At 44.9% G+C, this 13,010-nt stretch overlaps 1 protein-coding gene across 2 annotated transcripts in view; it reads right to left on the reverse strand.

Annotated features, from left to right (window-relative positions):
- PPIP5K1 (diphosphoinositol pentakisphosphate kinase 1) overlaps window positions 1–13,010 on the reverse strand; it is a 53,820-nt gene that overhangs the window by 20,160 nt on the left and 20,650 nt on the right. Inside the window, exons 28-29 of one of the 2 annotated variants that reach the window (XM_025390656.1) lie at window positions 12,675–12,737; window positions 7,345–7,482 (exon numbers count right to left, since the gene is read on the reverse strand). In XM_025390656.1, the coding sequence (XP_025246441.1) occupies window positions 7,345–7,482; window positions 12,675–12,737 (201 nt within the window). The remainder of the gene's footprint in view (window positions 1–7,344; window positions 7,483–12,674; window positions 12,738–13,010) is intronic. The other variant, XM_025390657.1, reaches the window with a different exon arrangement.

A 13,010-nucleotide genomic window follows, 5' to 3' on the forward strand; every position in this document is an offset into this window, starting at 1 on the left:
GCCAGGCTGGTCTCGAACTCCTGACCTCATGATCCACCCATCTCGACCTCCCAAAGTGCTGGGATTACAGGCATGAGCCACCACGCCTGGCTCCTTTTGCTTTTTGAGTTTAGTTTACTCTTCTTTTTCTAGTTCCATAAGGTATAAATTAGATTATTGATTTCAGATTATTTTTTCTTTCTTTTTTTTTCTTTTTCTTTTTTTTTGAGACAGGGGTCTCTCTCTACCACCCAGGCTAGAGTGCAATGGTACAATCTCAGCTCAATGCAACCTCTCCCTTCCAGGCATAAGCTCTCCTCCCACCTCAGCCTCCCAAGCACCCGGGATTACGGGTATGCACCACCACACTTGCCTAATTCTAACGTTTTTCTGTAGAGATGAAGTCTCACTATATTGCCCAGACTGGTCTTGAACTATTGGGCTCAAGCGATCCTCCCACTTTGGCCTCCCAAAGTGTTGGGATTACAAATGTGAGCCACTACACCTGGCCTTTTTTAAAAATTTAAATATTTATAGCTATAAAGTTCTCTCTGAGCACTAATTTTGCTGCATCCCATACCATCTGGTATGTTTTCATTTTCATTCATCTCAAAGTATAATCTAATTTCCCTTGTGATTTCTTCTTTGACTCATTCGTCATTTAAGAGTATGTTGTTGGCTGGGCACAGTGGCTCATGCCTGTAATCCTAGCACTTTGGGAGACCGAGGCCAGCAGATCTCTTGAGCTCAGCCTGGGCAACATGGTGAAACTCTGTCTCTACAAAAAAAAAAAAAAAAAAAGCAAAAAAAAAGCAAAAATTAGCTGGTTGTGGTGGTGTATGCCTGTAGTCCAGCTACTCAGGGGGTGAGTAGCTGGAGGTTGAGGTTGCAGTGAGCCATGACCATACCACTGCACTCCAGCCTGGGTGACAGAGTGAGACGCTGTCTCAAAAAAAAGAACAACAACAAAAAAACTATGTTGTTTCACCCACAAAAATTAAAAATAAAAATGGAGGCCAGGCGTGGTAGCTCACACCTGTAATCCCAGAACTTTGGAAGGCCGAGGCAGGTGGATCACCTGAGGTCAGGAGTTTGAGACCAGCCTGGCCAACATGGTGAAACCTCGTCGCTATTAAAAATACAAAAATTACTTGGGCATGGTGGCACGCACCTGTAGTCCCAGCTACTCGGGAGGTTGAGGTGGGAGAATCACTTAAATGCAGGAGGTTGCAGTGAGCCGAGATCTTGCCATTGCACTCCAGCCTGGACGACAGAGTGAGAATCTGTCTCAAAAAAATAAAAAGGAAAAAGAATATGTTGTTTAATTTCTATATTTGTGAATTTTCCAGTTTTCTGTTATTAATTCTAGCATCACTCCATGGTGGTTGGAGAAGATCTTTTGTATGATTTCAACGTTTTAAAATTTATGGAGACTTGTTTTGTGGCCTAACATATGGTCTATCCTGGAGGATATTTCATGTACCTGTGAGAAGCATCTGCATTCTGCAGTTGTTGGATGGAATGGTCTATATATGTCTGTTAGGTCTAGTTGTTTTGTAGTGTTCTAGTTCCTTACTAATTTTCTTCTTCTTTTTTTTTTTTAATAGAGACGGGATGTCACTCTGTCACCCAGGCTGGAGTACAGTGGCACAATCACAGCACACTACAACAGCCTTGACTTCCTGGGCTCAAGGAATCCTCTCACCCTAGCTCCATGGGTAGCTGGGACTACAGGCATGTGCCACCATGCCCAATTAATTTTTTAATTTTTTGTAGAAACAGGGTCTCACTATGTTACCCAGGCTGGTCTCAGATTCCTAGACTTAAGCGATATGCCTATTTGTCCTGTCTTGTCCTCCCAAAGTGCTGGGATTTCCTTACTAATTTCCTCTTTTTTTTTTCTTTTGAGATGGAGTCTCACTCTGTCGCCCAGGCTGGAGTGCAGTGGCACGATCTCGGCTCACTGTAAGCTCCACCTCCCAGGTTCACGCTATTCTCCTGCCTCAGCCTCCTGAGTAGCTGGGACTACAGGAGCCTGCCACCACGTCTGGCTAATTTTTTTGTATTTTTAGTAGAGATAGGGTTTTACCATGTTAGCCAGGGTGGTCTCGATCTCCTGACCTCGTGATCCACCTGCCTCTGCCTTCCAAAGTGCTGGGATTACAGGTGTGAGCCACCACACCCGGCCATTTTCTTACTAATTTTCTGATGAGTTGTTCTGTCCATTGTTAAAAGTGAGTATTGGCTGGGCACAGTGGCTCATGCCTGTAATAATAGCATTTTGGCTGAGGCAGGAGGATCACTTAAACCCAGGAGGTCAAGGCTGCAGTGAACTGTGATCACACCACTCCAGCCTGAGTAACAGAGTAAGACTCTGTCTCTAAAAATAAAATAAATAAAAGTAGGTATTGAAGTCTCCAACTACTATTGCAGAATTCTTCCTTCAATTCTGTCAGTGTTCGCATCATGTATTTTGGGGCTCCGTTATTTGGTATGTACGTGTTTATAATTGTTTTATCTTCCAACAAATTGACCTCATTATCAATATATGACTTTCTCTTACCTGTAACAACTCTTTTTTAAAGAGACAGGGTCTTGCTATGTTCCCCAGTTGGAGTACTCCTGGGCTCAAGCAATCCTCCCACTTCAGCCTCCCAAGTAACTAAGACTGCAGGTATGCACCTGTGCACCCAGCTTCCCTTGTAACAATTTTTTACTTAAAGACTATTTTGTCTAATATTGGTATAGCTACTTCAGCTCTCTTTTGGTTACTATTTGCATAAAATAGCTTTTTCTATCCTTTTACTTTCAACCTATTTGTGTCTTTGGACCTAATGTGAGACTCTTGTCAAATATAAGACACCTGGTATACACACACACGCGCAAGCAAAGGTGGAAATCTGTTAGAAAACAAAACAACATGAGAGAATATTACTAAAATTAGTTAAAGGTATAAGTTGGAAGTCTGTCTTATTAGACTTTTGTTTATAATTATAATTGATATTATAATTATAATTAAATATTGACATTGTTAGAGTAAATAATATATATATATTTTTGAGACAGAGTTTCGCTCTTGTCACCTAGGCTGGACTGCAGTAGCACGATCTCAGCTCACTGCATCCTCCGCCTCCCAAGTTCAAGGGATTCTACTGCCTCAGCCTCCCGAGTAGCTGGGATTACAGGTGCCTGCCACCATGCCTGGCTAATTTTTGTATTTTTTAGTAGAGACAAGGTTTCACCATGTTGGCCAGGCTGGTCTTGAACTCCTGATCCACCCTCCTCGGCCTCCCAAAGTACTGGGATTATAGGCGTGAGCCACCATGCCCAGGCGTTAAGAGTATAAACTATAAATTAATAAATTAAAAACATAAAACACTACTATATTTTCCTAAATGTTGATTGCTTTTCTTCTGCTCACCTTATTACAATAGTCTTGCAATGAGAAAACTGTTGGAGTTTTCTATTTTTATTTATTTATTTTTAAGACAAGGTCTCAGTCTGTCACCCAGGCTGGAGTGCAGTGGCACAGTCTCGGTTCACTGCAACCTCCACCTCCCAGGCTCAGGTGATCCTCCCACTGCAGCCTTCCAAATAGCTGGGACCCCAGGTGCATGCCACCATACCTGGCTAATTTTTTTTTTTTTGGTAGAGATGGGGTTCTGCCATGTTGCCCAGACTGATCTTGAACTCTTGAACTCAAGTGATCTGCCAGCCTCAGCCTCCCAACGTGCTGGGATTATAGGTGTGAGCCACCAAGACTGGCTGAATTTTTGTTTGTTTAATTTTTATTTTTTTAGAGATAGAGTCTCACTGTGTCACCCAGGCTGGAGTGTAGTGGCACGATCTTGGCTCACTGCAACTTCCACCTCCCCAGTTCTAGCAATTCTCCTGCCTCAGCCTCCTGAGTAGCTGGGATTACAGATGTGCACCACCACACCCAGCTAACTTTTTTCTATTTTTAGTAGAGATGGATTTCACCACATTGGCCAGGCTGGTCTCAAACTCCTGAGCTCGGGCAATCCACCCGCCTTGGCTTCTCAAAGTGCTAGGATTGCAGGCGTTAGCCACCGCGCCTGGCCTTAAAATTTTGACTGTAAGTAATATTGCATTTTCTATAAAAACATTTAAGAATTGCAAATTAGAAAATAAACCAATTCAACTTTAAATAAATAAATAGAGTCTCTTGTAGACACTTTAAAAAGTGCATTGTGGGCCGGGCGTGGTGGCTCATGCCTGTAATCCCAGCACTTTGGGAGGCCGAGGCAGGCAGATCACAAGGTCAAGAGATTAAGACCATCCTGGCCAACATGGTGAAACCCCGTCTCTACTAAAAAATACAAAAATTGACTGGGTATGGTGGCACGCACCTGTAGTCCCAGCTATTCGGGAGGCTGAGGCAGGAGAACTGCCTGAAGCTGGGAAGTGGAGGTTGCAGTAAGCCAAGATTGTGCCATTGCACTCCAGCCTGGCAACAGAGCGAAACTCCATCTCAAAAAAAAGAAAAAAAGAAAAAAAAAAGTGCATTCTGGCCGGGTGTGGTGGCCCACACCTGTAACCCTAGCACCTCTGGGAGGCCGAGGTGGGTGGATCGCCTGAGGTCAGGAGTTCGAGACCAGCCTGGCCAACATGGCGAAATCCCATCTCTACTAAAAATACAAAACTTAGCTGGACATGGTGGCACTCCAGCCTGGGTGACAGAGTGAAACTCCATCTCAAAAAAAAAAAAAAAAAAAAAAGTGCATTCTGAGACCAGGCACAGGTTGTTCATTTGCCTTACAATGTTTTTAAGGAATGCTCTCTGCACAGCCACTTTTCTGCCCTGAGTTAGAGTTAGACAAAACAAAGGTAGGCACTTTGTGTCAATCCTTCAAGTAGCCCACCAACAAATTAGAACAGACAAAATTCTTTGAGAATAAGGTCTTCTCTGCTCCCTCTGGAACCAGGAACCAGGGTCCTACATTGAGAACATGGGCTGCCATCTTCAAGAGTACAACCAAGCCAGGGAGGCGGGGTGGGGCAAGAGTGAGTAAAAATGCTGCAAAGCTTTTCTGCCATTTTTAGGTTGCCTCTTCCTGGATTCAGCATTCTCCTGGTTACTGCAAATCTTTTACTATTCTCCAGAGTTCTCAAAATGTTGGTTCTGACAGTTTCTTCTTACTTTTTGGTGTTTCTGTGGATGAACAAGCCCTTAGAGTTACCTACCACATGATTTAATTTTTACATTTAGATTTCTGATCCATATGGAGTTTATCCTAGTATACAGTGTGGGTTCAATTTTAATTGTTGTCAAATGGCTATTCAATTACCCCCAGTCTATTTACTAAAAAGTCTTTCTGGATGGGTGTGGTGGCTCACACCAGTAATCCCAGCACTTTGGGAGGCTGAGGCGGGTGGATCACCTGAGGTCAGGAGTTCAAGACCAGCCTGGGCAACATGGCAAAACCCCATCTTTACTAAAAATACAAAAATTAGCCAGGCGTGGTGGCTGGTGCCTGTAATCCCAGCTACTCAGGAGGCTGAGGCAGGGAGAACTGCTTGAACCCGAGAGACGGAGGTTGCAGTGAACTGAGATCCTGCCACTGCACTCCAGCTTGGGTGAGAGAGTGAGACTCTGTCTCAAAAAAAGTCTTTCTGTCATACTTGTAACGCCAGTGCTTTGAGAAGCCAAGGCAAGAGGATGGTTTGAGCCCAGGAGTTCCCGACTGCAGTGAACTATGATCACAAAAATCAAAACTAAAATGACGTTTTATAGAATGATTTAAAATGTGGTAGGGCTAGTATTTGCTTGTATTTGCTTGCTCTTCTTTTCAGGGTTTTCTTCACTTCTCTCTCTCTCTCTTTTTTCTGTGGTAGAATCTTACTCTGTCCACCCAGGATGGAGCACAGTGGTGTGATCATAGCTCACCGCAGCCTTGAACTCCTGGGTTCAAGTGATCCTCCCGCTTCAACATCCCAAGTAGATGAGACTACAGGCACACACCACCATGCATAGCTTTTTTTTTTTCCCGGAGAGATGGGGATCTCACTATGTTGCAGAGGCTAGTCCTTTTTTTTTTTGAGATGGAGTCTCGCTCTGTCACCCAGGCTGAAGTGCAGTGGCGCGATCTTGGCTCACTGCAAGCTCCACCTCCCAGGTTCATGCCATTCTCCTGCCTCAGCCTCCCAAGTAGCTGGGACTACAGGCACCCACCACCACGCCCGGCTAATTTTTTGTATTTTTAGTAGAGACGGGGTTTCAGCATGTTAGCCAGGATGGTCTCGATCTCCTGACCTTCTGATCTGCCCATCTCGGCCTCCCAAAGTTCTGGGATTACAGGTGTGAGCCACTGCACCTGGCCTGCACAGGCTAGTCTTGAACTCCTGGCCTCAGCAATCCTCCTGCCTCAGCCTCAAGAGTTGCTGGGATTACAAACGTGAGCCACTGCACCCAACTCACTCTTCACTGTTCTTGCTTATTTTTCAATGAAAACTTCAGAAGTGATTTGATTTTAGAAAAACCATATTTTTATTGGGATTATGTTGAATTAATTATCTTAGGAAGGAGTGATATTTCTATGATGTTTAATTGGCCTACGCAATTATCCTTTTTTTTTTTTCTTTTTTTTTTTGAGATGGAGTCTCGCTCTGTCACCCAGGCTGGAGTGCAGTGGCATGATCTTGGCTCACAGCAACCTCCGCCTCCCGGGCTCAAGTAATTCTCCTGCCTTAGACTCCCAAGTAGCTGGGACTACAGGCACATACCACCATGCTCGGCTAATGTTTGTTTTTTTTGTTTTTTTTTGTTTTTGTTTTTTTGTTTTTTGTTTTTTGAGATGGAGTCTCACTCTGTTGCCAGGCCGGAGTGTAGTGGCATGATCTTGGCTCACTGCAACGTCTGCCTCCCAGGTTCAAGCGATTCTCCTGCCTCAGCCTCCTAAGTAGCTGGGACTACAGGTGCACATCACCATGCCCATCTAATTTTGGTATTTTTAGTACAGACAGGGTTTCACCATGTTGGCCAGGATGGTCTCTATCTCTTGACCTTGTGATCCGCCCACCTAGCCCTGCCAAAGTGCTGGGATTACAGGCGTGAGCCACTGCACCCGGCCGTATTTTTTTTTTTTTCAGTAGTGACAGGGTTTCGCCATGTTGGCCAGGCTTGTCTCAAACTCCTAACCTCAGGTGATCCACCTGCCACGGCCTCCCAAAGTGCTGGAATAACAGACACGACCCACCACGCCCAGCCACTAATTATACATTTTTAAGGGTACTTCTGTGTCATTGTAGATTGCCTAACTAGCTTTTTAATTTACTACTTTCTTATATTCTAGGAAGCATGGGCATGGGGGCAGATAGAAGGGTAAAAAATAAGAGTATCCATACCTGCAGATGCCTGTGCCTGGGCATCAGTGTGGCGCTGGCAGACTCTACTCAAGAATTCACTCACTTGACGTAGGGAAAGGGCATTATGCAGTGTTTCCAGAGGGTAGATGGTAGGCACCATGGAACACCCTTCAAATCCTGTTTGAAAAGAGATGGGCAAAGTCAATGTTATTCCTGCCAGATATACCCCAACTGGCCAAGGAAGCATGGAGAGTCCCTGAGAACCATCAGGAGAGTCCGTGGCTTTTGGAGTGTGGGGTATCCAAGACTCTTAGGAGAGGGAACTCTTTAGAGCCCCTAGGGGAGTCTCTTTTTCTCACCTTCAGATTTCCTAAAACATCTACCTGCTAAGGCCTCCAGGTAAATCAAATCACCTCTTATGCTACCTATGGAGAGCTTGCAATGTCCCATGGAAAAATAAACAGAATCCCAGTAGGGTAAGCACCAACATTGTCCTCACACTTTCTGGGGGAATAAAACAAGGATCCAGAGGTAAGGGGTGAAACTGCAGATCTAACATGAGATAGGGAGGTCAGGGAACTGGGAAGAAACAGCAGATTTCGGGTATCATGAATAAGAGAACCAGATTAAGGAGAAGGACATGGAATCTGAGAAGGGGTTCATGCAAATTTAGGATGTCGGTAGAAAGGCTAGAATACTTGGATGCAAACTGGAGGGCATGCAATACACATGAAGCTCAGCCCAGGAAAACCACATGCATGAACAGGATGGGGATGGAAGTTCTTTCTTGATAGTTTCCATCACATCAAAGCTTCACCCTTCTGATCTACTGGAAAACCCCAGACTTGCTAGGATCTTTGTACTTCATCAGAAAAATGAGGCAAATGCCCTAGAAAAAAGAAAAAGCACTGATTTTCTGCTCGAAACTCAAGAATTCCAATGTAGGTCTATCAGTATGGGTAGGGCCAAGGGTAAACATAAACATGTAACCCTAATACTAGGCACTGGTGATGGAAAAAATGTCCCCAATGGAGGATCAAGAAAAACACATCCCAACCACTTTCTCAGTCCCCAATCTTTCCTATGCCTCCTCAACATCTCCTTAAAGGGACTAAGGATATGCGGGACAACAATGTCTATGCAAGACAGCTTCCCATTCACCAGTGACTAAAGCCCGTAACTCAAAAGGGTTATAACCTGACCATCTTCTAAGCTCTGTCCTTTGTTTGCCCCAAGGATACAATTGAGGCTTCTGTGCCTCAATTTCCCCCATGATCTTGTAGCAGGAGGGCAGGAAAGTTACTGTCTCTAGCTCCTCAGAGTGGCTAGAAAAATATTTGGATTTGAAGATGGTGGCAGTAGAGGGTTAGAGTGATAAGAACAGATTCCAAGGCAAGAGATTACTCCTGTATTGAACAGAACTGGGGGATGAGTAACATTAGGAGGTGGTGAGAAAGGAGAACAGGAAGGGATGAGCAGCCAATGCTACAGCTACCAGGCAGTCTGGCCCCAATCCCATCCAAGCCACTAAATGCAAGTTACATAACCTCAGGGCAAACAGGAGAAAGAAACAGGTGGGCTCTCCTGCCAGAAGTGCAATAAGCAAAGCAGTCAGTCCCAGCCAGGGTAGTGGCAGCAGCCAGCTTGGTGGCAGGGGGTACCGTAGAGGCACTCGGGATCATCCTGGCCTGAGCGCAGCCAGTTCCGGAAGAGGCGCAGGTGGTAGGAGCACTGGTGCAGGTGATGCGCCAGCGTGGCATCCAAGGAGACTGGCCGGCCCCCTGTACAGTCAGAGGAAAAACTGCGCAGCAACCGGACCACAGGGTGCTGGTCATCCAGCAGCTCTGGAGGGGGTGAGGGGACCACGGCAGGAAGCACAAAGATAGAGAAAGAGAAGAGGGAGAGACAATGAGGGGGGCACTGACTAGCACAAGCATTACTGGGAGGTGGGGACACTCAGATCCAAGGTGAGCTAAGAGAGAAGCAGAGATGGTCAGAGCCACTGGGCATCTCTTGCAGGGAAGAAGAGTGGTGTCATCACACAACGAGTCTGAAAGAAGGGATAAGTGAGACCTCATCATACAGCAATGTCCTCCCCTTCCTCCTTGAGCATAATTGAGTCGGTGCTTGTAGACAGCAGTCACATCGTTGTGAACAGGGGTGAGCTGGCAGTTTTGTGGCTGGGAGTCTTGACTACAGCATCAAGATCCCTCATCATTGGATGAACCCTACTTAGGGCCTGCATTCTCAGGTGAATGGATTTATGAAGTAGGGATAAAAATGAAAAGTTCAAAGTCACTCAGAGTGTCAAGGATAGCATTGAGTATCAAGATAGTCAAGCTAAAAAGGCTGTTTTTTAGGGCAGGTCTTCTGGACCACACTCTAAGATAGCCAAAGACAGGGATGGTATTAGGCAGCTGGCACAGGAGACTGACAGGAAACCAGAATGTAGAACTCCTTTAAAATGATTTGTGTGGAAAATGCAATCAATATGTGAAAATACCAATATTGACTAACCATCCTTGACCTTACTGTTGTTTAAACAATCACTTAAAAAAAAAAAAAAAGTACACATAAAACTCAGGACTTAGAGATACTGTATCCATTACGAAGCTGAAAGTTAGATAAAATTTTACATTTTCTTCCCACTGCTGGTGAGTCTAACTGTACGTTTTTCAGCTGGTGAGTAGAAAAGCTTTGATTCTGAACCCCTCATTTTAGCTACTTGGCAAACTTTGTGGATGCATGTAATTGAGCTACAAAAGGTTGAAAGCAGTCAAAGGCATGCGGAGCCGGGTGTAAGAGGAACAACAGGGAAAGATCTTAGAGAAAAGGTATGGGATCTTAAGACATGATGTGAGGATGGACGAGAACTTGAGTACAGGATGTTGGTATAGAGAAGGTAGAATCAAGGCAGCTGAGGATGACTGCTCAAAACTCCCAGACCAGAACTGGCTCCACAAGGTGATCCCATGAGACTGTGGTCTTCAGAGACCTTAGCTGGGATGTCAGGACAGATTTCAGCTCTACCTAGGCTAGTCTTGTGAGCACTAACTGTATGTACCAACGGTCACATAGTTACATGGGTCCCTAGAAGATAATGGCCTTGACGAATCCAGTGGTCACACACTGACATTCGGGATGAGCGTGAGCCACAGTCTTTCCCACTTTATTAATTTACTTTGGTGAGTTCCGTGTGCAGTTTAGTAACAGGCTATACTTGTGTGCTGGATATAGTTACAGGATATAACAGCAGCTTATCAGGGACAGAGGCAGCGATAGGCTGAGGGCTGCTCTCCCATCAAAGTGTGAAGACACACTGCCTTGCCTCTTTTCCAAAGCCAGGTCCAGTATGTCTAGCTGCTGTTTCAAAGCCAGATATCATGGCAAGGAGATGGTGATGACAGAGCTGCTGTGACTTATCTGCAACTACAGACAAAACATCCACTTTGTAATTGCTGGTCAGTCAAGCAAGATCTTGGCCATGGAGGAGAGCCTTCATATTTCTTGAGGGTCAAATTGAATCTACATAATCTTCCTCAGCAAGTGACATACAGTTCCAAATTTCTGCTGTTGTCAACAGGTAGAACCCAGATTCTGGCTTCTTAAGCATATTAGCCTCCAAGCTCCAGCACAAGAAAAACAAAGGAGGCCACAAGACCCCTGAGGAAGTGTGCAGGGTATTGGAGATCTTAAATTTGTTTTCCTGCACAATACCTGCATTATCCAGCTCTTTTCTCCTCACCTCCTTTTGGCAGAATTAAATCTTCTTCAATGGGTGAGGCTGCTAAACAGGGCTTCGGGGAGCTGGAGGTACATAGGTCTGAGGGTCTGTTTTATGGACTTGGGTCTTTTCTTATGGCACCTAAGAACTAGGAGATATGTGATTTAGCTCTGATTTGAGTAGCCCACGTTCCTCGTACTATACTGTGGACCCTAAGTCCAAGTCCCAGGCTGTGCTATTGATGCATCAGGTTCTATTCTGGAGATGGCTGTGGCACATGAAGGACAGAAGAGCTTGAAGCTCAATGAGCGGGCACACCCATGAGGCTCTGAATGGGAACTCCTGCCACAGGCACAATTGGGAGCCTGGGGGCAGGGATAAACTGAGCCAGCATAGGCTAGTCAACCTAGGGAGAGATTTCAGCAGTGCCTTGTGAAGATGTACAACCTGACTGGGCTAAAATCTAGCAGCTGTCACTTGCTAGGCAATAGGAGATTAGCACATAGAGGTTTTCTAGTCTAATTTTACTTCCCTCAGAGAGTCTTAGCTCTTGAATAGAAGAAAACCATACCTAAAAAACTAGATTTACCTTGAAGACAAAATATAATACAGAGAGAAAAATAAGGGTACCAAGGATAAAACTTTGAAAGAGAGTGAGCCTCGGTTCTCCTGCTATACCCTACAAAGACACCATACCCCTCAATTTATGGTTTACAGAGATCTCCAAGCCCTCCCACCGCAGTGTGGGCAGACCCGGTTCTTCAATGTTCTTAAAATATTATTCATTCCTAAGCTCCCCCAGAATCCCCAGCAGACATCTCAACTCTTCAAACTTCTCTGCGATAGCTTTACCATAGGTAGGCTGGTGCCACATGGAAACTACACTTAAAAACTCAAGGTACGGTCCTTTTTCTTTTACCTACTACCTCCTACTCCTTTCTTTTTATTTTTTATCCCAAAGCAACCTGGGCTCTTGTTTTCTAGGCCCAGGCACTAGGTTAGTAGTAACATAAAGCAAATGTCAGGAGCACAAGAGCCACACAAAATACACAAGCAGGAGAAAGAAATATGGAGATGGGAAACTATATACTCAAGACTAACATCCATATAAGTAGGCTTAGGAGCTGGGAACTGCAGTGTTGCTCCAAAAGAGGAACAAACTAGTCATCCACATCCACCCCAACAAAAGAGTTGGAGAAAAAACAGAAAGATCAAAGTTATATAAGCTGAGGAATTGGGGGTATTGGGGAAGAGAAGAAATGGAATCAATCTAGGAAACACTATTCCCATTCTAAGAAGGGGAACCATCGTATCTGTACACAGCCTGGCAGTCATGTGATAGGAAAGGGAGAGGTTTAATCAGTGTTTTGGTGGTGATGCTGACAGAAGTGACATAATGGTGATGACGGTGATTATGGAAGTAAGACCCTGAGTTGCCACAGGGATGGGGCAGCCAGGCTGCAACCAAGACTAAGGCTGTCACAAGGAAACCATCCCAGGAGGGACACTTAGTGAGTAGCTCATTCAGAGACAGCAGGGTGTCAATACAGTGGAAGGAGAGGCAAAGTCAGTGTCAAAACTCAGAGTCAAGTGTCTAGAGGTGACATGGTGAGGAGGAATGACATTGAGTCAGAAGCAAACGTACCGTTAGTCGGATGCTTTGCAAACGACACAGAAAATCGTTTTACGGCCGGGACAAACAAGAGCTCTGGGGAGAAAAGACATCATGGGGATTATACCCACCCTTGTCCCCACCCTCTGTTCTGGAGTTTGCCCACAAGATAGTCTGTTCTTTAAAGTTAGTTATCTGTCCTGCTCCCCTCCCCTTCCCTGGGATTTCTAACTAACACATGTCAATCTCTTTTCCTTTGGTAAATCTCTTAGGAATCTATGTGTCATCTCTACTACAATACACCCCTACAAACAACCCTAATTTTACCACTGTGTCCTCTTTCTGGTCATTTGGAAATAAAATCTTCCA

The sequence above is a fragment of the Theropithecus gelada genome, chromosome 7a (genome assembly GCF_003255815.1).
Source record: "Theropithecus gelada isolate Dixy chromosome 7a, Tgel_1.0, whole genome shotgun sequence".
NCBI classification, from domain to species: Eukaryota; Metazoa; Chordata; class Mammalia; order Primates; family Cercopithecidae; genus Theropithecus; species Theropithecus gelada.